The following is a 27,197-nucleotide window of genomic DNA, read 5'->3' on the forward strand; positions in this document are numbered from 1 at the left end:
TTAGACTTATGGGATCTATTTCTAGATTTTCCAAGCGTTCCACCTGCACTCGAGTAAGATCCTGTAAAGCCTGAATAGCTGAGGCTTGTTCTCCCTGCGTGTCATCTAGACGAGAGATGCGCGTTTCAAGCTCCGTGGTGCATCTAGCCTTGTCTATTAGTGTATCGTCTAGGCTCTGGAAGTGTTCCGAGAGCCTGTCCAAACTAGGCTGCAACGCCCTGGTAACAGCCTGCGTTATAACCGGAGCGCCTCAGGGGACAGCTGGCTCACCTCCGTACTGGGGCCTGGCGCCATTTTGTCATCGGCCAGCTTAAGACGCTCGCGGTCTTTTTTTGTGGTTTTTGTGGCCATGGGGAGCACCACTGAGGTTAAATATTTGTCCATGCACCGGTCCCCGCAGCAGAAAAATTGTTTATGCGTCTTGTGACTGCCAATACTGCGGTAAAATAGTAAGTTTAAGATTCGGTGCCTTGGAGCTCAGGCAGGGTGCGTCTGCCCTTGCTTACAGCATCATGTGATCTATCTATGGAACTTTTAAAGTTCCTCTGTGTAGGACTTCAGTGTAAACTGCCTAGAAGTTGTAAGATTGTGGCAGTATAGATAAAATAATGTTGTTGTTGTTGTTCTCTTTTAGATTTAGATAATTGAGCATTTTTTTGCCTGCAGCCCATTAAGGTTAAAACTATACTTCAGGTGATCTGACCATAAATTTAGTTTTCAAGTACCATAAGCCACATAAATATTAGGTAAAATATGGTCCTTGGAAGAAAATGTAACCAAATGAAGATGACTTTTTCTGTGGTAGGCTTAGGAATTTCATAATCTAAAGTTGACAGATATGCTTTTAAGTCTTACTGCACTGTCTTACCTCTATATCTAAATGTAAATTAATATCCCCTAATAACAAACAAGATCCTTAGTCAATTTGGAATCTAAAATAGCAAACTCCAGGCAAGTCTTTTAAAATTATGGATAAACCACCCCCTCGTCTGTTTTCTTTGCCTAAAGGAACAATATTATACTTTGTTGGCAAAATATCTATCACTGGGTTGTTTTGTTGTTGATAACCAAGTCTGTCAGAAATGACCAATCTAATTGTGTCTTTTCTGAACATATCAGTCACTGAAAGTCAAGGAGTAAAGCTGGAAGTTAAATCATGACTGTAGATCTTTTCATGGACATAGTAGCCTTCTGTGACAAGAAAAGCAGTTCCTTAATGCAGTGTTTCTCAACTTCAAACCAATTACTCCTAAGTCTAACAAATATCAATAGAGTACCCCTGCCCAAGCTCTCCCCTTTCCAGGCTCCAGCCTTTTAATCTCCTTCCCAACCTCACAATTCCCCCACCCCGGGCCTACCGAGGTACCTGGTGGTCCAGCGGGAGTCTTTGTGGCAGGAGCTGGACCCACTCAATCCTGCCTCCTCAGAAGCGAGGGGGCCACACTCCTGCCACAAAGGTCCCTGCTGGATTACCAGGTACCTCCGGGGGGGGGGGGGGGGAGGGTGGATCGTGAGGTTGGGAAGGAGATTAATGGTCAGGGCCTGAAGAGATTCCATCGATCAAGCTCAGGGCCTTTGCTAGGCCAGCCATCTGAGGAAAGAGGAAGCTACATCAACGGAGGCGGGCCAGCTTAGCAAAGGCCTCGAGGATGCTTGATAGAATCACTAAAGTAATGCTAGCAGCAGCTGTATATGTGGAAGTTGAAAGCATAGTGAATTGCTGCTAGTCCGGGAGGGCTGGGGAGAGAAAACAATGATAGCAAAAGGAACATGGACGACGGTAGAAGGAGGGTGAGAGACTTACAGCACCATGCTGCATACCCCCTGACGATGGTGCTTGTACTCCCTGGGGTGCGCATACCATGTGTTGAAAACCTATGCCTTAATGTATAAATTTGTGAGTTTATATAAATGTGAAAAAGGTAACATTCTTGTCCAAATGAGTGGAAATTAGTGCTGTCCGATTCGCGATTCGAATAGATTCTCTGATTCACTTTGGGTGAATCAATTCGAATCGGTTTTTTTTTTGTTTGTTTTTTAAGAAAATCGGACTTACCGATTCATCGATCCCCTTTTTAGAGACCCATTCGGGCTTTCCCTCTGCCACTGAAGTCCCTTGCTTCTGGTGTAACTTCCGGTTTTGCAAAACCGGAAATTACATCAAAGCAAGGACTCTAGCGGCAGAGGGAAATCCTGAACGGGTCTCTGGTGCAGATCAGCGGCAGCAAGGTGCGCTCCTTCCTGGCCGCAAGTATTTCTCCTCTCCTCCCTGGCCAGCCAAAAGCAGCAGTAGCAAATGCGATTCACTACCCTGCCGCTACTCCAGGTGTCTTCTCTCCATTCAGCTGCCCTAGCGGAAACAGGAAGTTTTTACTGATGGCGGGCTGCAGTGGAGAGAAGAAGCAAGGAGTGGTGGCAGGAGTGGATCATTACCGCCACCGGCAGACCTCTTCCCAGATGCATCCCTCCTGCCAGACTCTCTTTGGGAAAGGTGCGGGGAGGTGTGGTGGAGGCTTAGGAGTGCCATGGAGTCTACAGGTTTGGGGAGGTCTACTGATGTAGGAGGATCTGGAGAGGGGGTGTCACAGGTTGGGGGGATTGGGAAGTTCCAGTTGGGTGGTGGCAGGAGAGTGGCACATTGGCTAACCCTAATGAGGAAATGTCCTTGTGCCAGCCACTCTGATGGGTCTCACATTTATGTGCCTTAGAGAGATATTGTAAAGCCTTTTTCTTTTCTGGCTAAAATCTTTAATAATTGTGCTACACCACAATAAGTATTTTGTGTACCATAAAAATAAAAAAGGTAGATAGAGGGAGAGGGGAGTTGGTGGACTAGAGGAAAGAGGGGGAGAAGATGAGAGAAATGAACTTGGTGGAGGGGGAGATCATGGAGAGGGGAGATGGGGGAAGGATAGAAGAAATAAGGATCTATAAACAGGAGAGGGAGAGAGATGGTGGACAATGGGATTTAGGGAGGGAAGGAACAGAAAGGAAGATAAGTTGGACATGAGATGGTGGGGGGGGTAGAGATACTGGATAGGAGGGTAGTTAGAAAGAGAAAAGTAGAGCTGGTGGGGAAGGAGGGAGATATGCTGGATGACAGGATAGTTGAGAAAAGGAGAGATGGTGGATCTGGTTAAGAGACGCTGGCAAGCAAGTTATTAGAAGACGTTTGTTGCAGAGCCTGGGACCAACATGATTTGAAAAATGACCAGACAACAAAAGGTAAAAAAAATAATCTTATTTTCTGTTTTGTGATTATAATGTGTCAGATTTGAAATTTGTGTCCTGCCATACACTGGGGCCATCGCCCAGGGACAACTCTTGATGCTATTTCAAGCTTAGTCCCACAACATACTAATTTAATCTCAATTCAAGCTAATGAAAAACCTCTTTCCACTCCCCTAAACTTTTCATAAATTGGTCTTATTAACTCCAGATCTCTTAAAACAAAACACCATTTGATCTGTGATTCCATAATAAAACACAAGTTTGACCTCTTCTTTATTACGGAAACCTGGCTGTCCAAGGGGGAAGAATTATCTGGCCTTTTCTTGTCCTCCAGGTTTTACTTAACAATATAATCACCGTCAGTGGGAAAAAAGGAGGGGGTTTAGCCATTATCTATCGCTCCACTATACTGGCTGATTTCAAATTCTCCCCAAGCAACAACTCTTTGAAATATCTAGAGGTTAGACTTAAAACATCTCCTCCGTTAGATTACTTGCTTCTATATCTCTCCCCTCCTGTTAGTGTTCAAACTTTCACACACCTTCAATCAACTATATTAGATTTTTGTGTTTCCTCCACTAATCCTGTCATCCTAGGTGACTTTAATATTCACTTTGACACCAGCAAAGCTTCTACTTTAGAAGTCCTCACCTTTTGGCACCAGCAAAGTTTCTACTTTTAGAAGTGCTCACCTTTTTAAGCGATCTAAATCTTTTCCACTAATAACCAATCCTACTCACATTGCTGGCCATGGTGCTTATTCAAGCATCCCACTATAATAACTTTCAAGTTTCTTCCACCATGCAAGTTCCATGGTATCCTTCCAAAATCAAACCTTAGACCATCGCCCAAAGTTAAAACCTAAAACAGTTCAGTGTTCTCCTCAGAAATTTTTTCCAGCCGGGACAGGGAAATTTGGTGGTGGAGAAAATTAAGGGCTCCTTTTACTAAGCTACAATAGCGTTTTTAGCGCGTGCAGAATTGCTGCGCTACATGGCAAGAACTAACGCCATCTCAATGCTGGCGTTAGCGTCTAACACGTGCAGCAATTCTGCGCGAACTAAGCGCGCAGTAAAACTGCTATCGCAGCTTAGTAAAAGGAGCCCTAAATGTGTACTATTTGTATTAGTTAATTATTATTAGTTATTTTCCAATGCTCAATATGACTGCCTTTCTTAAGGATTGACACTTGTTCCATAATTTTTTTATTAAATTTAAGAAGTATCCAATTCTAGAAGTGAATAATTAGATATTTGCCCTCTTTCAAATGGTATAGAGTAGCGTCTTTCAAACTTTTTTAACTCCGGCACACTAAACAGAGCAAATTTTTTTGTGGCACACTAAATGCAGTAAATGTTTTTCATGGCTGGAAAAAATTTCTGGGGAGAACACTGTTGCCGTTAGTTTTGAAGGTCCAATCACATCAAAGAATGATGCTTATCTGGGCAGTTATATAATAAAAAGAATGGATAAGATAACATGAGAAGTGAAATTGTCATGAATCAGAGGGATACATACCCTGTAGGTCGTAGGTCCTAAAAGAAGGCTTGTGGATTAGATATAAACTATGAATTCAGTGGTGTACCTAGCATATGTAACACCCGAAGCCCATAATTTTTTGATACCCCCCCATCTGTATGAAAAACATGATTTTTCGTAACAATCCACAGATCACACAAGAGTGTACCTAGGAAAAGGCAGCATCTTACATACTGCAGTGATCAGTACATCAATACACCCATTGTAATACTAAACAAGCCAGACTAGTACAGATCAATCCTAACTGAAAACCATGTCTTTCGAACACAGAAAACACCTTCGCCTAGTATGGAATATGTAATCACAAACTAACCCCTCTCCCTTTTACAAAACTGTAATGTGGTTTTTAGCCATGGTGATAACAGCTCAGACTCTCATAGAATTCTGAGCAATTACCACCATGACCGGTGCTAAAAAAACGCTCTACAGTTTTGTAAAAGGAGGGATAAAATAGTAAAACGTAGACAAAAGTTAAATTGAACCACCAAGAAGCTGGACTCTGCATATAATACAGCACCACAGAAACAGCGATGCATCTCCCCGAAAGCAAAAAAATAAATATAATTTTTTTCTACATTGTCTTCTATGGTTTCTGCTTTCCTCATAGTCTTGTCACTCTCTTCCTTTCATCCACTGTCTACCCTTTCTCTGCCCCTTCTATATGGCATCTTCTCTCCTTGTATTCCACTTCCATCTCTCCCTTCACCCCTATTCTGGCATCCATTTTCATCCCTCCTCCAATGGTCTGGCATCTCTCTCCTCTTCTTCCCTTCCCTCTCCCACACCCCCATGGTCTGGCATTTCACTCTCCTCTCTCTTCCCCCCCACTTTCCCTCCAACCTAATTCCATCCAATATCCTTCCCCCTTATGTCTCTCTCTCTCCTTTCCCTGCACACCAATTCCATCAGCATCTGCCCCCTTTCTCTCCCTCCACCACCCTTCCATACCACCCTGACCCCCTTTTTCTCCCTCCACCACCCTTGTATGCTCCTCTCTCCCTCCAAACCAGCAAGGTCCCATGATGACTGCTTCTGTTACCTCTGCCTCTGGAAGATGTAAGTGACGTTGATGGGCTGGCAGATGCAGGGAGTTGCAGCAAGGTTCCGCAATGACTGCAGCTGCCGGTCCACCCCTTCCGGAGGCAGAGGCGGCAAATGCAGTTATCGCGGGACCTTCCTGCACTTCAGTGCGGCTGCCAACTCTGCTTCGGAATAAGTATGGCAGCCGCGCTGAGGTGCAGGTGCCATTTAGAGCAGCTCGAAAGTTTCTGGATCCAGCTGGCTGTGTACCCTCCTAGGGCTGGCACCCGGGGCGGTCTGCCACTGTATGAGGGGACAAAAAATAATAAAAAGAATGGATAACTTGACCGATTTAGACATGTCATACAATTATAACCACAAAAATGTCATAAAATGTAATTCTAAACTCAACAGACTCCAGACGAAAAGCAGACTATAGAAAGGAAACCAGAAAAGACCAAACCCATAGTACTAAGATCCAAATGCTAAAATCGGACATGTCCATTATGAAGAGACGTGTGGATCACCGCTAATTATAATGAGTGAGTCTTTAAAATATGAGACGGTAACGGATAGCCAGACCTTGTGGACGGAAGTGACAAATACTGGAAGCAAAACCAGAGCACTGTGATGAAACTTGAATGGAAATATGGATACCTATTTATACTTTTGAGTAAAATTGAGATGCGAACATGTCATAGAAAAGAATAAATGTGTAAACTAAAAACCAAGAACAATATATTGTAACACCAAACTCAGAATTAATGAAATAACATTCTAAAAGAACTTAATCTCCCACCTAAAATAGGGCATATACATACTTAAAATGATGGCTGGTTACAAACAGTATGCCTAGACTATATAGACCTAAACAGGGCAAAAGTAAACGTATGGGAAATGAACAGCTGATAATACAGTGTATCTTGAAAACATAAGCCGATAGTAGCTCAAAGACAAGCCGACCGGGTAGATGAAAAGTGAAACCTAGGAAAGATCTAAATTATTGTTCAAATGAGCTTCTATTAAAACCAAAGAATAAAACCACAGCATGCGGGAGAGTAAAATGGACTTACCGAAAAGGTCTCTGCACTGATGAGATAAAACTCGTACGCAGAATAAATGTGAACACGCGATAGTGGGGCTATGATATTTGATCCATTGAAAGAGGCGCCAAAAAAGTGTCGGCAGTGGATTGGATGCACACTGAGGAGGGGCATTGGGCTGTTAAAAAAGGTTGCTTTAATAAATAAATGAAAATACTGGTGAAAAACTAAATAAAAACAAAACCATGATAAAATGCCAAACCTGACTGCAAGTGGTAGTGAAAGTAGCATAAGGCACCCGTAGTACTGTTAGTGCCAGAGCTGCTTAGAATAAAGAATCGTGCTGTACATGAGGAGATAAGATGTAAAGTGCTGGCCCCTCACTGCACCACTTGATAAATCTAAGGAGTGATGTTCTAGAGCAGGGGTGCCCACACTTTTTGGGCTTGCGAGCTACTTTTAAAATGACCAAGTCAAAATGATCTACCAACAATAAAATAAAAAAAAAAAAACACAAAGCACACTGTACGCATAGAAAATGTTAATTATCATTCCTATTCCGGGTTTTTTTCAGAGGTCAAAGCAGATGACTATGCACTGTCACCTCAGTAACAACCATACAAAAATAGACAAATATACCCCCTCCGTTTTTACTAAACCATGATAGCAGTTTTTAGCACAGGGAGTTGCGCTGAATGCCCAGCGCTGCTCTTGACGCTCATAGGCTCCATGCGCTAAAAACCTCTATTGCGGTTTAGTAAAAGGGGACCATAATGTAAAATATAGACAGCAGATATAAATTCAGACACATTTTGATCACTAAATTGAAAATAAAATCATTTTTCCTACCTTGTCTGGTGATTTCATGAGTCTCTGGTTGCACTTTCTTCTTCTAACTGTGCATCCAATCTTTCTTCCTTTCTTTTAGCCTGTATGTTTCCTCTCCTCCAGACCTCATTCCCTCCCCCAACTTTTTCTTCCTCTCTCCCTACCCTTTTTCTCCCTGCCTCCCTTTCTTTCTTTCTCTCTTCATGCCCCCTTTCTTTTTTTGTTTCTCTTCTTTCCTTCTGTCTCCCTGCCTGCCCTCTTTTTTTTTTCTTTCTCCTTGCCCTCCCCCAAGCCACTGCCATTGCCATTAGGGAACAAGCCGCTGCCATTGGATAACAGGCCCCAAAGCCGCCCCCCCAAGCTCTCCCTGCTTCAGGCCGACCAGCATTCCTCTCCCCGATGTCGATTCTGCCGTTGGGGATAGAAAAGCTGATCGGCCCAAGATCGCGATCGACCTATTGGGGAAATACTGCCGGGTCCTCCTGCCTTTGCGGAAACAGAAAGTAGGTATGACCCGGCAGCAAGAAGAGCAAATTGTAAGCTTCACTGACCTGTCTCCCGCCTTAGCCCGTAGCGAATGCATGCTTCGGGGCTCTAACATGTGTGTGCAGGCTTCCCTTCTCTTCTCTCCCCCCTCCCCTCCATTCCCCGAACATAACTTCCGGTTTCGGAGGGAAGAGAAGGGAAGCCCCATGCATACATTAGAGCCCCAGAGCATAAGTTCGCTATGGGCTAAGGGGTGAAATCTCCAAGCCGTTTTTTTTGTGCTTTTTTTTTTTGTGTTGAGCAGCACCGGCGGCAGCAGCAGCAGAATTCACAGCGGATGATACGCAGACCACCCGGCTAAAAGGCCCTAGGGAGAACACTACAGTTACCACTAGGAATTATAAGAAATTAGAAGATGCTGCTATTTTGTCTAATTTTGATCTTACCTTAGAAAACATGTCCAGTCTTGCTATCGATGATAAAGCTTTAAAATGGAACCAATCTATCACCAAACTTTTAGACTCGTTAGCGCCTACTACCTTCACGATCTCCCCCCGCAAACTTAAAAATCCTTGGTATTTATCTAATTTGCATTTAATCAAAAAACAATTACGCGCACTCGAGCGTAAATGGAGGCATAACAAAACACTCATCAATCTCAATAAGTTTAAGGAACATGCGGCAATTTATAAAACTGAAATTAATAGAACCAAAAAAAGAATATTACTCCAAACAAATTAAGAAAGCAAAAAATACTTCTGCATTAATTGCAGTAGTCAAATTTCTAACAACGAAGAAAAAAGAAACAAATTAAATTAACCAAGCACCATCAGCACAAGCCCTTGCTACTTACTTTATAGACAAAGTACAAAGAATCAGGGACACCTTTTCCCTAGCCATGCTAAAGATCTTACCGATTCTACTACTTCTTCAAATTTGTCCTTTTCTAAATGCTCTCGTTTCACCCTCCCAACTTCACAGGAATTACAAAGATGTCTTAACTCACTTAATATAAAAGGGACCAGCTTAGAAGTCATTCCTCCTTTCCTCTTAAAACGATTCTTTTCTATTTTTGGTCCATATATCAAAGACTTGGCCAACTCTAGTCTATCATCGGGTTCCTTACCCAAAACTTGGAAACAATCGATTATTTATCCAATTATCAAGGATCAAAAAACCAGCATCCAAGACATGTATAATTATCGATTTATAGCTAAACTTATTGAAAAAAAATTGTCTTCCACCAAATTTCTGATTTTATTGAGAAAACAAAGGTTCTATATCCCAACTAAACTGGTTTTCGTCACCATCATTCCACCGAACTCTCTCTCTGCTAGGTTTAACCACAAAAATACTCTACCATCTTGACCATCATCAGTCAGTTCTGCTCTTCTCCTTAGATATTTCCTCTGCTTTCGACACCATTGATCATAACTTGTCATGTCTTCACGAAATTGGCATAACAGGTCAAGTCATGGACTGGTTCACCTCTTATTTTTCAGATAGATCGTCCAAGGTTATTTTCAACGATACATCATCTGAGCCTTTTTCCACTAAACACGGAATTCCGCAAGGCTATATTTTGTCGCCATTACTTTTTAACATCTTTATGTCCCTCCCCTTTTGACCATGGGACAATCCATCGGCTTCACCACATTTGCTTACGACGATGTGCAGTTAATCTACTCCATTGATCTTAATAACTTGGAGGATATTGCTTCCATCAACCACAAAGTAGAAAAAAAACAATATTGTGGTTAGATTCAAATAGGTTGTCCCTTAACATCAAATCAAAACTAATGATTTTTCCCTTTAAAGGTGGAATAACTCTTCAGGCCCCCTTGAAATTTGAATCTCTCCCAATTAAAGTCGTACCCACTTTAAAGCCGCTAGGAGTCACTTTTGACTGTAAATTTTCCTGTCACAATCATATTAGTACGGTGGTTCAGAAATGCTTTCACCGTCTTGGAATGATACGTTCCCTCTCTAAACTATTAGTCCCAGCTTCCTTGAATACACTGATCCATTCTTTGGTAATTTCTTGTATAGATTATTGTAATGCCCTTTATAAGCGCATTACAAAAAAAGAAATAAGACGCCTTCAGATAGTGCAGAATACAGCTATCAAGATCATTTATGGCACAAAGAAGTATGATCATGTTTCTCCTTTTGTTAGATGCACATTGGCTACCCGTTGAACATAGAATTAGCTACAAAATCTTACTCTTATCTTTTACTACTTGCTCAATCAACCAGAGTTAATTGATAGACTCCTAATTCCTTATAATCCCACTAAATCGCTTCGCTCTACATCACAGAATCTCCTTGTTGTACCATCATTAAAATTAACACGCTGAGATCCAAAAATTTCGCTGTCACTGCACCTTCTCTCTGGAATTCGCTGCCTAATCATTTACGGATGGAATCCGTGCTAAAGCAATTTAAAGCAAAATTAAAAACATTCTTGTTTCAAGATGCTTTTGGATAACTACTGTCCTTTTAAGGACAAAAACAAATTTTATAGCTTTTACCATCAACTATTGTTTTTTCCCCTAAGTGTGCTTTTTCCTCAAAGATTGTAGTTCTGCCCTTCTTTCCTAACTGTGTGTAGTTAGTATATATGTTATCCCAGGACAAGCAGGCAGCATATTCTTGACTGATGGGTGACGGCACCGACGGAGCCCCGGTACGGACAATTTTAGAGTGATTACACTCTAAGAACTTTAGAAAGTTCTAGCTAGGCCGCACAGCGCGTGCGCGATTGCCTTCCCGCCCGACAGAGGCGCGCGGTCCCCAGTTTTCTTAATTCCGCGGAGCTAAGAAGACGCGTGTTTCCAACGGCTGTTGGAAGTTTTTTCTATTTTCACTTGCCTTCCCGCTCGCGCGTATTTTTCTCTTCATATTTTATTTCTTTCCTTCTTATTTACCGTTTGTGTAAAAAAAAAAAAAAATCTTTTTATTTTTCATTTTTTTGTCGATCCGCCCCGGCGGGGCCTGTTGGCACCATCGAAGCCTTGGGCTTCGATTTTGCTACAGCAGTATTTCCCTTCATGCCCCCGTCACCGGGTTTCAAAAAGTGTCAGCGGTGTGCTCGCCCTATCTCCCTCTCCGACCCACACAAGTGGTGCCTCCAGTGTCTGGGTCCGGACCATAGGGCTGAAACCTGCACCCGCTGTAGTTCTTTACAAAAAAGAACTTTAAAAAATCGACAAATTCAGCAGCGGATCCTTTTCGGTACCGCTATGGAAGTTGCACCGGTATCGACGTCGACGACTTCCTCCAAATCGACTCCGACTGCCTCGGCACCGCAAGATACATCGCCGGTGTCGACTCCTGTAGGTAAGCCGGCTAAGAAGCCTTCCCCTACTGTTCTAGGCCCGCCAGTCGAGCATGCAGTGAGCCAAGTCCTGCAGACTGAGCGCCGGCCCCGTAAAACGCTCCGCTCCCATTGAAGTCACTGCCTCGTCATCGGCATCGACTTCACCCGAGCGTCGAGCGGCACCGAAGGTACCGAGCAAGAAAAAAACCGGTACCGGTGCCATCAGGACCAACGTTGGATGAGCGCATTGCCTCTATCCTCCAGGCCCAGCTTAAGCAGCAACTCCAACAGTTGCTCCCGGGCTCAATTGACTCCGAACTTCCAGTGTCGGTACCGACTGAGCCTTCGGTGCCGTCTGTCGAACAGCCTCTTTTATTGTCATCGACTGTTTTCGGCACCGCACAAATCTTTGTCCATGCCTGTTCTGTCAGCAGAACCAAAACGGCGTGCTACTCCTACGGTGTCGGAACCGGTACTGTTCTCTGAACCCCGTACCGTACTACATTCCCCAGGTACCGTCTCCACTCAGTCTGGTAAATCGGTACGCAAGACTAAACATACTGAGACATCGTCTCCACTTTCCCAGGGCCGTTTACAATCGGTACGGGACCCTGACTTGTGGGACGATTCAGATGATCCCCTCGGTACCGAGGAGGATTATACATCTGATGAGGAGGAACCCTCGGTGCAGGATACTACTGCTAAGCCAGAGCACTCCTCCTTCACAAAATTTTTAAAGGAGATGTCAGACACCCTGTCTATTCCTTTAGAGTCTGACTCTAAAAAATCCAAGGCATTTTTGGATGCTTTGGATTTTGACCAACCTCCTAAAGAGTTTTTAAAGTTACCCCTCCATGACATCTTGAGGGAAACTTTTTATAAAAATCTTGAAACTCCTTTGACAATTCCAGGAGCCCCAAGAAAACTGGAATCTCTGTATAAAGTAATTCCAATCCCTGGATTTGACAAACACCAACTTCCCCATGAATCTCTGTTGGTAGAGTCAACCCTAAAGAAATCTGCAGGAGCCAGTGTGTATGCCTCTGTCCCTCCTGGCAGAGAAGGAAAGGCCATGGATAAATTTGGAAAGCGCCTTTACCAAAATGCCATGCTAGCCAACCGTTAAGGTAATTACGCATTCCACTTCTCGTTTTACTTGAAGCATCTCATTCAATAGGTAACCTCTTTTCAAAAGTATATTCCGGACCGTAAACTTCCTGCTTTTCAGCAATGTACCTCTAGTCTTTTTTAAACTCAGGAAGTTTATGGTCCGTTCTATTTATGATACTTTTGAACTGACGTCTCGAGCTACTGCTATCTCTGTAGCAATGAGAAGGTTGGCATGGCTACGGGTCTCAGACCTGGATCTAAACCATCAGGACCGGCTTGCCAATGCGCCTTGCCTAGGGGATGAGCTGTTTGGGGAGTCCATGGATACCACCACACAAAAGCTCTCCGCCCATGAAACTAGGTGGGACACCTTGTTGAAAAACAAGAAGAAACCTCCTCCTCCTCGTCCATTCAGGCAACAATCTTCATATCAAAGGAGGTTTTCTGCTCGACCGGCTCAGCCTCATCCTCCTCAACCTCGCAGACAGCGTCAGCAGCAGCAACAGGCTCGTCAACAACAGCAGCCTACTGTCAAACCGGCTACTCAACCTAAGCCGATACAGCCCTTTTGACTCTCTTCTCCAGAACATTGCCAGTCTTCCTCCCTCATGTCCTCTACCTCAGCCCATAGGGGGTAGACTACAGGTTTTTCTGTCTCGATGGGAAGCAATCACCTCCGACCAGTGGGTACTTGCTATCATCGCTCACGGCTACTCCCTACACTTTCAGACTCCTCTACCGTTAAGTCTGCCAAAAGAGTCTGCTTCCAACAAGGCTCAGTCCCTCCTCCTCGCTCAGGAGGTTCAATCCCTCCTTCTTCTCAATGCCATCGAACCAGTTCCTCTAGACCAGCAAGGTCTGGGATTTTATTCCCGGTACTTTCTTGTACCCAAAAAGACCGGAGATCTCAGACCAATATTAGATCTCAGAGATCTCAACAAATGTCTGGTCAAGGAGAAGTTCAAGATGTTATCTCTTGCCACCCTATACCCTCTTCTCTCTCAGGAAGACTGGCTATGTTCCCTTGATCTCAAGGAGGCGTATACGCACATTCCAATTCATCTGATGTCCAGACAATATCTTCGCTTTCTTGTCAACCAACATCATTACCAATACAAGGTGCTACCCTTCGGCCTAGCCTCCTCTCCCAGGGTATTCACCAAATGTCTGATTGTGGTCGCAGCTTATCTCCGCTCCCACAATTTTCAAGTCTTCCCTTATCTGGACGACTGGCTCATCAAGGCTCCTTCTCCTCAGTCCGTTCACATGGCCACCAACCAGACCATTTACTTCCTTCGACTGTTGGGGTTCGAAATCAATCTACCCAAGTCGCACCTCATTCCAACTCAGCGACTTCAATTCATTGGAGCCATTCTGGATACTGTTCGGATGAGGGCTTTTCTTCCTCCAAACCGCCTTCACAACATCCTTCATCTTTGTCAGCAGGTGTTCCAGCAAACTTCCATCTCTGCAAATCACATGATGGTGCTCTTGGGACATATGGCCTCCACAGTACATGTCACTCCCTTCGCACGTCTCCACCTGCGTACTCCTCAATGGACCCTAGCGACTCAGTGGTCACAAGCGACGGATCCTTGTTCACGACACATATCTGTGACCTCGTCTCTTCGACAGTCGCTTCTTTGGTGGTTGAAATCATCAAATCTATCCAGAGGTCTACTGTTCCATCTACCTCCTCATCAACTGGTCATCACCACGGATTCCTCCCCCTATGCATGGGGAGCTCACTTGAACGAGTTCCAAACTCAGAGGTTTTGGACCACCCAGGAAAAGAAACACCACATCAATTTCCTGGAACTCAGAGCGATGTTTTACGCCCTCAAAGCTTTCCAACATCTCCTTTTTCCTCAGGTTCTTCTCATTTGCACAGACAACCAAGTTGCAATGTACTACATCAACAAACAGGGAGAGACGGGATCCCGTCCCTTGTGTCAGGAAGCTCAAAGGATTTGGACCTGGGCGACTGCTCGTCACCTATTCCTGAAGGCAGTCTACATCCAGGGGAACAGAATTGCTTAGCAGACAATCTCAGCAGAATTCTTCAACCTCACGAATGGACTCTCGACCCCTCGACTCTCCAGTTCATTTTTTCTCAATGGGGCACTCCTCAAGTGGATCTTTTTGCAGCTCCCCACAACCATCAACTGCCCCTGTTTTGCTCCAGACTTTACTCTCCTCACCGTCTGGAACCCGATGCATTTCTCCTAGATTGAACCAATCTCTTCCTTTATGCATTCCCTCCTCTTCCGCTCATGCTGTGCACCTTATTCAAGCTCAAGAGGGAACAAGCCACCATGATTCTCATCGCTCCACGGTGGCCCAGACAGCATTGGTTTTCCCTTCTACTTCAACTCAGTTCCAGGGAACCCATACCTCTTCCTCTGTTTCCTTCACTGCTTACACAGCATCAGCAAACACTGCTTCATCCCAACTTACAGTCTCTGCACCTGACAGCTTGGTATCTCTTGGGCTGACTTCAGCTCATGCTCTCCTTTCTCAGCCTGTCCGTTCTATTATTGATGCCTCCAGGAAACCGTCTACTCTTCAATGTTACCAACTAAAGTGGTCTCGGTTTTCTTCCTGGTGCCTGTTACATCACCATAATCCCATATCTACAGCAGTGGGACTGGTGTTGGACTATTTATTGTCCTTATCTGACTCTGGTCTTAAATCCTCTTCGATAAGGGTCCACCTTAGTGCCATTGCAGCTTTTCATGAGCCGATTCATGGAAAACCCCTCTCAGCTCATCCCTTAGTTTCAAGATTCATGAAGGGCCTTTTCAATGTGAAACCACCTCTTAAAGCCCCTCCTGTTGTATGGGATCTTAATGTGGTTCTTTCTGCGTTAATGAAGCCTCCTTTCGAGCCCTTGGCCTCAACGCATTTTAAATTTCTAACTTGGAAAGTGGTCTTTCTAATAGCTCTCACTTCTGCCAGGAGGGTCAGTGAGCTCCATGCACTGGTGGCGGATCCACCTTTCACTGTTTTTCACCATGATAAGGGTCGTCCTCCCGTACACATCCCAAGTTCCTTCCTAAGGTTGTGTCTGAATTTCATCTTAACCAATCCATCGTTCTACCTGTTTTTTTCTCCCAAAGCCTCATTCTAATCCAGGTGAACAGGCTTTGCATACCTTGGATTGTAAACGTGCTCTGGCTTACTATCTTGATCGCACCAAACCTCACAGATCATCTCCTCAACTGTTTTTTGTCCTTTGATCCTAACAAGTTGGGTCATCCTGTATCTAAACGCCACTCTGTCCAATTGGCTTGCTGCTTGCGTTTCTTTTTGTTATGCTCAGTCCGGCCTGACACTGGAAGGTTCTGTCACGGGCCACAAAAATTAGAGCTATGGCAGCGTCTGTAGCTTTCCTCCGTTCCACTCCTATTGAGGAAATCTGCAAGGCTGCTACTTGGTCCATCAGTTCATACTTTTACATCTCACTATTGTCTGGATGCATTTCTCCAGACGGGATGGACACTTCGGCCAATCTATTTTACAAAATTTATTCTCCCTAATGGCCACCTTCCCTCCATCCCTCTTTTTTGTTAGCTTGGAGGTCACCCATCAGTCAAGAATATGCTGCCTGCTTGTCCTGGGATAAAGCACAGTTACTTACCGTAACAGGTGTTATCCAGGGACAGCAGCCAGATATTCTTGCGTCCCTCCCACCTCCCCGGGTTGGCTTCTTAGCTGGCTTATCCTAACTGGGGACCGTGCGCCTCTGTCGGGCGGGAAGGCACTCGCGCACGCGCGGTGCGGCCTAGCTAGAACTTTCTAAAGTTCTTAGAGTGCAATCACTCTAAAATTGTCCGTACCGGGGCTCCGTCGGTGCCGTCACCCATCAGTCAAGAATATCTGCCTGCTGTCCCTGGATAACACCTGTTACGGTAAGTAACTGTGCTTTTTGGTATGTGTCTACTAACCTGGTTCCGTTTAGTATTTTAACTAACTTGTTTTTTAAGATACTTTTTATTTCTGTACACAGCCTAGAAATTTGATTAAGCGGTATAAATTTTTTATAATAAACTTGAAACTAGGATTTAACAGAGAGAGAGGAAAAGTCTTTGTTTATTTTGTTTACACCACAGCACCGATGTGGATAGGAGAGGGTAAAGAGGCTATAAAATAAACTCACCAGGATGTTTGGAAAAAAACACCTAATTGTGCAGGAGAATCGAAAAAATCGAATCAAAATATTTTTTTCCTGAATTGGGCAGCACTAGTGGAAATATTGTGTGTGTGTGAATAAAGATTCTAGAGGAGAATTGACTTCCTTGATTTTTTATTTTTTTTATTTTTAAAGGAAGCAGAAGAGGATGAAGATGATAAAGGTAAGTTGTTTGATTATTTTTTTTTTTGTGGAGTCCAGGGTTTGTGAAACAATTAAAAGGTGCAGGTTAGACAGTAATTAAAACAAGTGCAGTGTATTGGTGTTAATTTTTGTAGTGGTTTTGTATATAGTTGATTGCTGAATGAGGAGTATTGTTTGAAAGTGGTTGGGGGGAGTGCATAAGCTATTATAAATTTCACTTAAGCTGAATAGTATATGTGAGTAGCTAACTATGTAGATCACAAATCTTATTTATTCAAGAATGCATTTTAGAAGGGGATTTATTCCTTAAGTTTTAACTGCAATGTTAAGACTAACTTAAAAAGGCATTTATAGTCTGTTCTTATCAGACTGGCTCATAATACAAAAAGATGCTGCCTTTAAAGCCATTTATCCTAATATTTATAATTTAACAGTAATGAGTTATAATTTGTTCAGAGTTCCATGTATAACTGAGCTCCAAGTGAAGATTAAATAATGGGAGCAGCATGTGGCCTTGATGCTGTCATGTGAAACTATTCTGGTTTAGTTGGAAAAGTGACTTTTTCCTGAAACTCTTAAGAAAAGTGTTCTGCTCACTGTAATTGAGTGGCTTTTCTTCAGCCCTTTTGTTGGATGAAAAGATGATGCCCTGTGTTGATTTTAAATGAGGTATGAAGATTGAGTTGGTTTCCACTTTTGGACTGGAAAGAACTTGGATCATTTACCTAAGAAGATGTAGTAATGAGAATGTAAACATTGGGCCTAAATTATTTTCAAGAACCTGACAGAGATGGTCCTTGGGATTTGGTATCCAAAACTATCACATAATGCAAGTTTTGGGACTGATTTGGAACTGAAAATCTGTGCATTGGGTAAAGAAGACTGAAAGGTATCTGCAAGAGACACTTAACCAGTTTGGACTACAAAACGACATAGATAAAGAAAAACTGAGGTGATGCTAGAACATGCTTTTTAAGATGGAATTTGGTTCTAGACAGCATTTCTTTATAGAAGACCTTAATGAATGAGCAGTTTTACCCCATGTCACATTTACAAGGTTTTTCAACAGCTGATGGTATGCAACTATTGTACAGGTGTATAATCAAAACTGGAAAAACCTGTACATATTATGAACATCTCATCCTACTACTTGAAGACAATGACAATGTTCAAATGCTGGAGATTCCTGATCCGAGAACTATATTGTGTGGTGTTTATCTAGAGAATGTTTATCCATGAAGAATGACCCTTGATAAAGGATTATGTAAAATGTATATGCATCATATGCTTTTCTTACATTCTGTGAATCCTAATAATTAGCTTGTATGTTCTAGGTCATATTCCAGCTTATGAAATTTTGAAATTGTTTCAACTTCTTGTTTTGCCATGTTTATTCCTGTTAAATCCTCTTAGATATAGCAGGTTCTGGTGATGGTACACAAGAAGTATCTAAACCTCTTCCTTCAGAAGAACATGCAGCTGAAGCTGAGCAGGCAGCTCCTGAAGAAATGGAAGCTAGCACATCTGTGAAAGAAGTGGAGGATGATAATATTTCGGTTACAATCCAGGCTGAAGATGCAATTACACTGGATTTTGATGGTGATGATCTCCTTGAAACAGGTAAAAATGTGAAAATTACAGATTCTGAGCCGAACAAGCCCAAAGACGAGCAGGATGCTGTGGCACAGGAGAGCCTGGAGGAAAGCAAGGATCATGAGATGACGGAGAACCATAAAGATGGCAAAAAGGAGGGTGATCCTGTCAAAGAAACCAGAGAAGGTTCAAAGAAAGCAGAATCTGGAGACAAAGACAAGGATTCTGTGAAGAAAGGTCCCTCGTCTACTGGGACCTCTGGTCAAGCAAAGAGGTTTGTTTTTCTATGTCAGTTCTTTATGGTACTGGGTACCAGCATTCAATAAGATCACTCTACATTAAGGGGGTAGCATCAAGAACCTTGTAATTAGTACCATATGCTCCTGCTTATAACTTTTTTGAACACCATAAGTTACTTTTTAAGCAAACAAAAAAAAAAATCAAGATCTTCGTATGTACCCAGTATGTTCTACTGATTGCCTTTTTGAGTTGTCAGCTTTTTTATTTTTAATCAGTTTGGCGTGTTTCTAAAAATCCCTGTGATGGTAATGAGCAACAGTCTGTTCTAAGAACACAATGAAGTCAAGTCCCAGTCCAGAAATCTGGAGAAGATTGTCATATATCCACTGAATAGAAATCTCAAAAATCTAGATCTTCAGGCATCATGGGGAAAATCAGTTCAAGGATTCCTAAGGGAATAATTTGTTCATGTAATCCAGCCCTTTAAAAATTTTAACTGTGTGTACTAGTAGTAGTTTTTAAATCTGTGGCTTATTTTTTTAAAAAAAGACTTCTGTTTATTTTGTTGTTTTTCTAATAACTTACTTTTATAGCTCCACTAAAGAGTCTAAAGAAGGAAAGACATCAAAAGATGATAAAGGTAAGCTTTCACATTTTCTACTTTTGCTATATTATTCTGTGGGAAAATTAACAGTATACGAGTTAAGCTGATGCCTAATGTCTGCATAGTAAATGAACAGACACTTTATGGTAGCTACTGCTCTGTATTTGAATACTCGTCGATCATTTTACTTCATGAAATGAAGAGAGGATTTCCTGTGAATCTATTTTGGAAATATTTCAGTATTTCAGCCCCTAAAACAAGCAGTCCATTTTTTAACTTCCATTTTAGCATTGCCAAAAGTATGGAGTATCATAACACATCTGACATTTTAACTTCAATTGGAAAAGCTACAAACTTAGAATTATTACCCTGAGCATAGATCTATGTAATATCATGCTACCTACTTTAGAGTTAGGCTGTTAATTCTAATCCTTTTACATATTTTTCATTACAACTTTATAACATTGTAGAATAAAACTCGGAAACAGCATGGCACATGCTTTCCAAACAATACATCATTCATAAAATCCCCTTCAACTGCAGTAATTCTGAAGTAGAACCATAAAATATATTCTAGCTTGTAACTGAAACACTTTTCCCCTGGTTAAGTTACCAATCCACAAATGTGTGTGTATGTATGTGTGTATATGTACATATGTGTGTATATGTACATACATACACACACAGTATGTTGTGGATATCCTAAAAACCTGCCTGGTAAAGGGGTACTCCAGGACCTATTTGGGGCAACAATGAAATATGGTACCTTTTGACACAATGCGGCAGTGCCAAAAGGAACCAACAATGGGGTGCCACCACCAAATGTTGGTAAGATTGTGGGTAGGAGGGAACATATCTACATTTCCCTTCAGAAGTCAGCGAAAGACACCAGTGATAACATTTTTCTGCTAAATTAGAAGAGATAGGAATTTTAAACATATGATCAAAAGCCATGCATCATTCTTTGTCAGCAAGCTTAGTCCCCAGCTCCCTCTCTCACATAGTAATGGTTTGGTCTTTTAGCTTTCTGTAGGCTCATAGACTATACAACTTAGAAATTTCTGCTGTTGTGGATTCATACACTAAGGTTCTTCCAAAATGAGTCAACTTTCCTGTCTACTACTGCCCCACCAGAGTATTCTTTGCCAGATGTCTGACTTAAAGGTAGAAGAAAAAAATCTGAGTTTGAAATACCAAATATGTTCTTCACAGTTGAAAAAAAACCATTTTTAGATTATAAAATTGCAATCTTAAAGCCTCCCACCTTTTTATAGACTGCCTGGCCCCAACTGGGACTCCGAGTATTGAAAAGGAGAAAAAGCTAGGTCCATTTTGTTCCCACTAGATATCCTACCCAATCTCAAATGCTTATTCCAGTACAATAGGGATGATATGCTGAACCATAGGGTACTCTATCTGTGCTCATTAACATACTACAGAAGATGTCAAACACAGCTTTTCAACTTCTCCAGTCTCTTCTGCCCTCTTCAGTTCTTCCTTCTGAAGGTAAGCATGAAGGTGTTTTGAAAACTCTTGTTTCAGCAGTTAGGTCTTTGGTCCCCATCCTCTAAAACACATCTTTTTTTTTTTTTTTGTGGTTTTGGTCAGCTCTTAAGTGTTAAAGCCATTTATTGGTGCAAAGACTCTACTGCAGATTTCCTGATATTTTTTTTTTTTCCTTTTAACTTCTTCCAACTCGTTTTGCCTTATTTGTGCTGGATGGTGGTTGTGGTACACTCTTATGCCACATGCCATGCGGCAAGGATGGGAACTTCAGGCTTAGCTCCTCCACAGGCCCTGAGTGCTGGAGAACAGTCAGTGGTTCTGTTGGGGGAGGGGAGAGAATTAAACACCACCTGGAGTCCTGGGACAGACTATGTGCACCGTAAGAGCATAGATGCTTCACAGCCCAAGAAAAGGCGGTTACTCCACAAACTGAGAATTATTTCGCTGAGTATGGATCTATGTAATATCATGCCTGGAATGACAGGTGTATACTATGAAGGAGGCTATAGCTTCAGCCTTAATCCCTAGGGCTAGAGCCTCAAACTGTCTCCTGAGGACCATATTTACTCTGCGGTCCTGCGGATCGTTTAAGAACATGCCTTCCTCACTGGATAGGGAAGTGGGTTTGGTCACTTGGGCAACCAGAGAATCTGTTTGGCATAGCAAACATTTGCTTGAATTCCTGATCCATGGGATACAATTTTAGCCACCCTCAGGGAGTCTTCGGGAGTCTCCCAGGGCTCTGACTAGGATCCTCTTTACTGGGTGTGGAAAAGACTTGGACTGTGCAGACCCCACTCAGAAGGGATCACTGAGAGGATGAGGTTTGAAGAATCTATCTTTAGTACTCGAAGGGACTCGGTAATGATCTCCAGCAATGCAGAGGACTTGATTGATCATGAAATAATGTTACACTGCTTAGATGAAATGGGACTCTCGGGAAGAACCTGGAATTGGTTTCAGAGTTGTTGTTGTTGTTGTTTGTTTTTTTTTAAAAGATCCTATCGAGTGGTGAGTGATGAAAATTACTCCCATTTCTGGAGTAATCCTTCAGGGGTACTTCAAGGCTCCCCATTATCACGCTATTTAATATATACATTTCATCTCTAGGACATTTATTGCAGAAGCTAAATTTAATCTTTTATATATATGCTGATGATATTTCCATTTTAATTCCTTTGAATAACATAACGAAAGAAATTTTAGAACAAATTTCTTAGACTATGTCTGAATTAGAACAATGGACAACCAATTTTAAACTAAAATTGAATACAGAAAAGATAAATCTTTTTAGCAAGTCCAAATGACAAAAAAAACTAAGACATTGCTTCACCTGAATGGTCATGACTATCCAATTTTAAAATCTATAAAAATATTGGGAGTCACCTTTAGACTCCCATTTAACTTTGGAAGAGCACACAAATTAGTGTAAAAGTGCTTTTTTATATTATGAAAGTTAAAGACCCATCAAAAATTATTTTGATTTCTTAGCGTTTAGACTGTTGGTGCAGGCATTGGTATTATCCATATTGGACTACTGTAATATTGTCTACTTGGGCACACCAAAGAAAGTTCTGAAAAAATTAAGAATAGTGCAGAACACGGCTGTTCATCTGATATTCGGACTAAAGAAAAGTGACCATATGAGTCCTTATTACCGATCATTGCACTGGTTGCCAGTGGAGGCATGAGTAATGTTTAAATTCTCATGCCTTTCTTTCAAGTCAGTTTGGGAATTGGCATCTACATACCTGCTATCTCATTTTGTGTTATATAACCCTGTGCTGGATAACCAGGTACTGCAACCTATTTGCTTACCTGAAGATTTTAGGCTGTAAACTCAGTTCTTATATAGATAGGATGTTTGCTTTTCAAGCAAGCAAACAGCAATCCTGGTTGGGTAACTATATCATCGAAGCCATGTTGTCCTATGATGCGTTTAGAAAAGAAATCAAGACAATATTATTTGATAAATTCATCTCTTAATCTGTGCTTTTATCTTTATTTTTTTAAACATTAATTAATTTTTAATACAACAGGTTGTATTCATTTTTTACTATTTTGTATTTCACGGATTGTCCAGTTTTTCTTTTTTGTGGAAACTGCCTAGAATTCTTTCGATTTAAGGCGATATAGAAAAATAGTTGTTATGTTTTGTTAAAAGTTGGCGTTGGGGGGGATTTTTTTTCTCCTGGTCTTTCCAAGCTTGTTTCCTGGTCTTCCAGATGGGAGGCTACTTCTCTCCTCTCACCTCTTCTCCCCGTTTCCAGGTTCCCTTATTGTTCCCAAGTGAAGAAGTTGCTAGACCACTTAAAACCACTTCCACTGCAACATAAGTACATAGCAACAGGCTGGAACTATGAGCAAGGCAGGCAGTCTTTTCCAACAATGCCATTGCGGTGGCTGTATCAACAGGAAGGGAGGCACTAGGAGTGCTCTGCTCCGGCAGGAGGTGAAAGTATTTTTCTGTTGGGCAGTAACATACCTGCAAGCAATCTTTGCGGTACATGTGGCTGGAGTAAACAGTGTGGATTATCTCGGCAGACAGACATTAGACTTGGGAGAGTGGTGTTCCCTGAAAGCATTACAGACAATTCTGAAGAGATGGGGTTTTCTGATGATCAACCTCCATGGGGACGACAAAGAACAAAAAGGCAATTTGGTTCTTCAGCTGAAGATACAAACCAGGAAATGTACGGTTAGACGCTCAGGTTCAACCACAGCCAGAGTCTGGGCTACTGTACATGTTTCCCCCTGACCCATAAGGCTGGGTGATATGCAGAATAGCACATTACATGGGAACAGTAGTTCTTATTGCGTCAGATTGGCCCAAGTAACTGTGATATGACTTGATTATCGCAGAAGATCTGGGACACTTTGGTTTTATGGCTTGGCTCTTGAGCGTGCAGTGCTAGTTCAAAAAGAATACTCTGATGTAGTCATTGCTACTCTTTCGTGCTAAAATACCGATGACAATTGCTAAGGCATGGGAGAAATTTCAGCCTGCCTTCAGCAGCGAAAATTTAGAGCCGAGCAGTGCCCCAATTTCATCGGTACTGGTGTTGCTCCAAGAGGGCCCTGACAAGGGATTGGCAGTGGTATCCCTTAGAGTTCAGGTAGTACGGATCTCATGCTTCCGATGCTGAGAAAGAAGAGATTCACTAACAGCCCACCTGGACATGGTTGGGTTCCTTAAAGGTGCTCTAAGACTATGACCCCTGATTTGAGATTGTTTCCATCCTGGAATCTTAATATAGTTTTAGAGCAGTGGTCTCAAACTCCTACCCTCTGCAGGGCCACATTTTGGCTTTGTAGGTACTTGGAGGGCCTCAGAAAAAAAAAAATGTCTTATTAAAGAAATGACAATTTTGCATGAGGTAAAACTCTTTATGGTTTATAAATCTTTCCTTTTGGCTGTCTTAATAATAATATTGTCATTTATAGCTAAAGAAACTGTTTTTATTTTACTTTTGTGATTATGATAAACATACCGAGGGCCTCAAAATAGTACCTGGCGGGCCGCATGTGGTCCCCGGGCCGCGAGTTTGAGACCACTGTTTTAGAGGGTCTCAGCAGAGCCCCATATGAGCCCTTAACAGGAGGACTCCTTCATGGATCTGACAGTCTAAGCAGTTGTCTTGATGGTAATAACTTCTGCCAGGAGAGTCTTGGAATTGCAGGCCCTATCTTGCAGAGAACCATTCCTCAGGTTCATGGAAGTGGGAGTTAACTTGCATATGGTTCTCTCTTTGTTACCCAAGGTCATTTTGACATTTCATGTAAACCAAGAGGTTAGGTTAAAAGCATTTCACTCAAGTCCAAGAAGATAAATAAGGCCTTAAAGGTTTTAGATATCAAGATTAAGAGTCCTGTGTTAGCTGGACTTGACTTGACTTATTTCTTAGATCCATCTTTTTTGTTAACCAAGGCTAAACAAGGCAGACCGGCTTGCAAGGCCACCATCTTTAGATGGATTCGTAGAACTATTTCCTCTGCATACATTGGTGTGGCAAATAGCTGTCTCGTCAAAGGCGTATTTGACAAGGAGAAGCCTCTTGGATGGAAGCATGATTTCCCTCTCGGGATATTTGTAGGTCACCCACCTGGTCCTCCCTTCATACCTTCACCAAATTCTTCAGGGTGGACATGGCTGCACAGGAGGATGCCATTTTCAAGTCCTCAGTACTACATACAGGCTCATCTCTCGTATCTTAGACCTTTGGGGTCTGCCTAGGTACATCCCTACAGTTCACCATACTATCCCTATTGCACTAGAAAAAATGATTAGGTTCTTAATTTGTTAATCTTTTCCAGTATGCTGACACCCTCTTTCCCTTTCTTCCCTCCCCTCCCCCCCCCACAACCAGCCAAGCAATTTATCTGATGAGTCTGCTTTCTGACTCAAGCTTAATGGTCAGTTCCATAGCTAAGAGTTTGCTGTCAGACTATTAGATTTGGAATGGTTGAGCTCCATAAATGTTCTGGCTGTTTCTTGCTTTACTTACATTTTCTTACATTCTTTCTCTGATACTTGTTAAGATTTGAACTATATTACTGTCCTTTCAGTGGTGGTTTTGAATTCATTTGAGCAGATCAAATGTATGATTTCAGTGAATTCCCTGTACTCCTCCTTCTGCTGCCTTCCCCTGAAGGGCTGGAAGCAGCAGAGACCATGGAGAAGGATGAGTTGTCAGTCACAACTTTTCATCTTCTATAGTATGCTTGCGAGCACAAGATGGAGTACCCTACAGTTCTGCATATCATCTATCTACTGGGAAAGATATCGGGGTAAGAACCTAATCTTTTTCTAGTACAGTAGGCATATCACTCTTGAACCTGTGGGCTGTGTACCTCTGTTCATATGATCTGGTGTAGAGATCTTCATTTACATTTTTCTGCTCCACCTTCCATCACTCTAGGAGGTTGTCTTATAATTCCTCAATTTTACACATGGTGGTAGGGTGGTCACGGTAGTATTTTTTTTTTTTTGTTCATTTACTATGTCTTGCTCGTATCAAATTTCAGCTTGATTTAGACAATATTTAGAGGTCATCCCAGCATGCACTGTTTGCTTGTGTTGATGGCATCTGAGGTAATTCGAGCACTAGGGCATACACACCATGTGAGATGGATGGGCAGAAGGAATTGCGTACTAAAGTTATTCCTTATTCATAGCACAGTTTCAGATGACAGAATGACAACTTGGCAATGTAACTAACTTGGCTTTATTTGTTAGTGTACATACGTTCGACAATGGAATGAAGCGCCAATGGGGAATTGGGGCTCCATACAAAGACATTGAACTGTTGTCTACTCGGCACATATCTGAATAAAACTCTTGCAAACAAGGCACTATGATTTCTGTCTGAACATCTAGCAGCACTTGCCTATTTTGATAACAGAATCGCACCAAAAACAAAGCTACAAATGGCGCAAAACCTAGTGTCCACCATTGCCAAACATTCCACGATGCCTCATGCGTACAGATGAAATGGAAACTGTGATCTTTGAAAATCTTATAACACGGTCACTTTTTTGAGCTCTTGATTGGAGGATCAACAAAAGCAAAAATATTCCTGTCAGAATTCCTCAATGCAGTGTGCTCAGCAAATATGGACATGCTTTTCTGCTTTGTGTAACCTTCATTACTGGAATGGGAATCCACCTCTGTTTCCGCAGTATTGGATTCTCTTTTTTTTTTTTCTTGTCTGGTTCTGGCCTCAACGCTTCTTTAGAGTACTTATCAGTTCTATCTATGTTTCTCATCAATCCATGGATGCCACCTTTTTGTCTGTTCATCCTTTTGCTGTCCAGATGCATGAAGGGTCTTCTAAGGTTTATCCGCCTCTCCCATCTCCAGTGGTTGGAATCTTTTGGTTGTTCTTGCTAAACTGATGTAGCCTTCCTTTGTATCAAATTCTTCGGCTCATCTGCAGTTTCTTTCTTGGAAAATAGTTTCTTCTCTTTGCCCTGACTTCTCGCTAAGTAAGGGAATTTCACATGTTCAGGGGGGACCTACCTTTCTCAGTGTTCCTCCATTACATGGTTGTACTTCACACTCTTTAAGTTCCTCCCATGGATTGTCTTTACTCTCGATCCATCCATTGTTCCAGTATTCTTTCCTGAGCCTTATTCTCGTCTTGGAGAACTGGCTCTCCACACTTTGGATTGTGCATAGTTATTGGCCTTTTATCTTTACAGTACATGGCCACATAGTACATCCCCCTCAACTGTTTGTCTCCTTTGTTTCTAACAAGTTGGAACATCCTGTTTCCAAGAGTGATTTCCATTTAGTTGACTGCTTGCATATCGTTCTGTTAATGCTTCGGCTGGGCTGCAACT

General features: G+C 42.2%; 1 protein-coding gene across 3 annotated transcripts in view; it reads left to right on the forward strand.

The window, feature by feature from the left end:
- Positions 1 to 27,197, forward strand: part of SLTM (SAFB like transcription modulator) — a 362,439-nt gene that overhangs the window by 94,520 nt on the left and 240,722 nt on the right. For all 3 annotated transcript variants that reach the window (XM_033919728.1, XM_033919731.1, XM_033919730.1), the window contains 3 exons: positions 16,904 to 16,931; positions 18,326 to 18,779; positions 19,339 to 19,385. In XM_033919728.1, coding sequence (XP_033775619.1) covers positions 16,904 to 16,931; positions 18,326 to 18,779; positions 19,339 to 19,385 — 529 coding nt within the window. The remainder of the gene's footprint in view (positions 1 to 16,903; positions 16,932 to 18,325; positions 18,780 to 19,338; positions 19,386 to 27,197) is intronic.

The sequence above is a fragment of the Geotrypetes seraphini genome, chromosome 14, assembly GCF_902459505.1.
Source record: "Geotrypetes seraphini chromosome 14, aGeoSer1.1, whole genome shotgun sequence".
Taxonomy (NCBI): domain Eukaryota; kingdom Metazoa; phylum Chordata; class Amphibia; order Gymnophiona; family Dermophiidae; genus Geotrypetes; species Geotrypetes seraphini.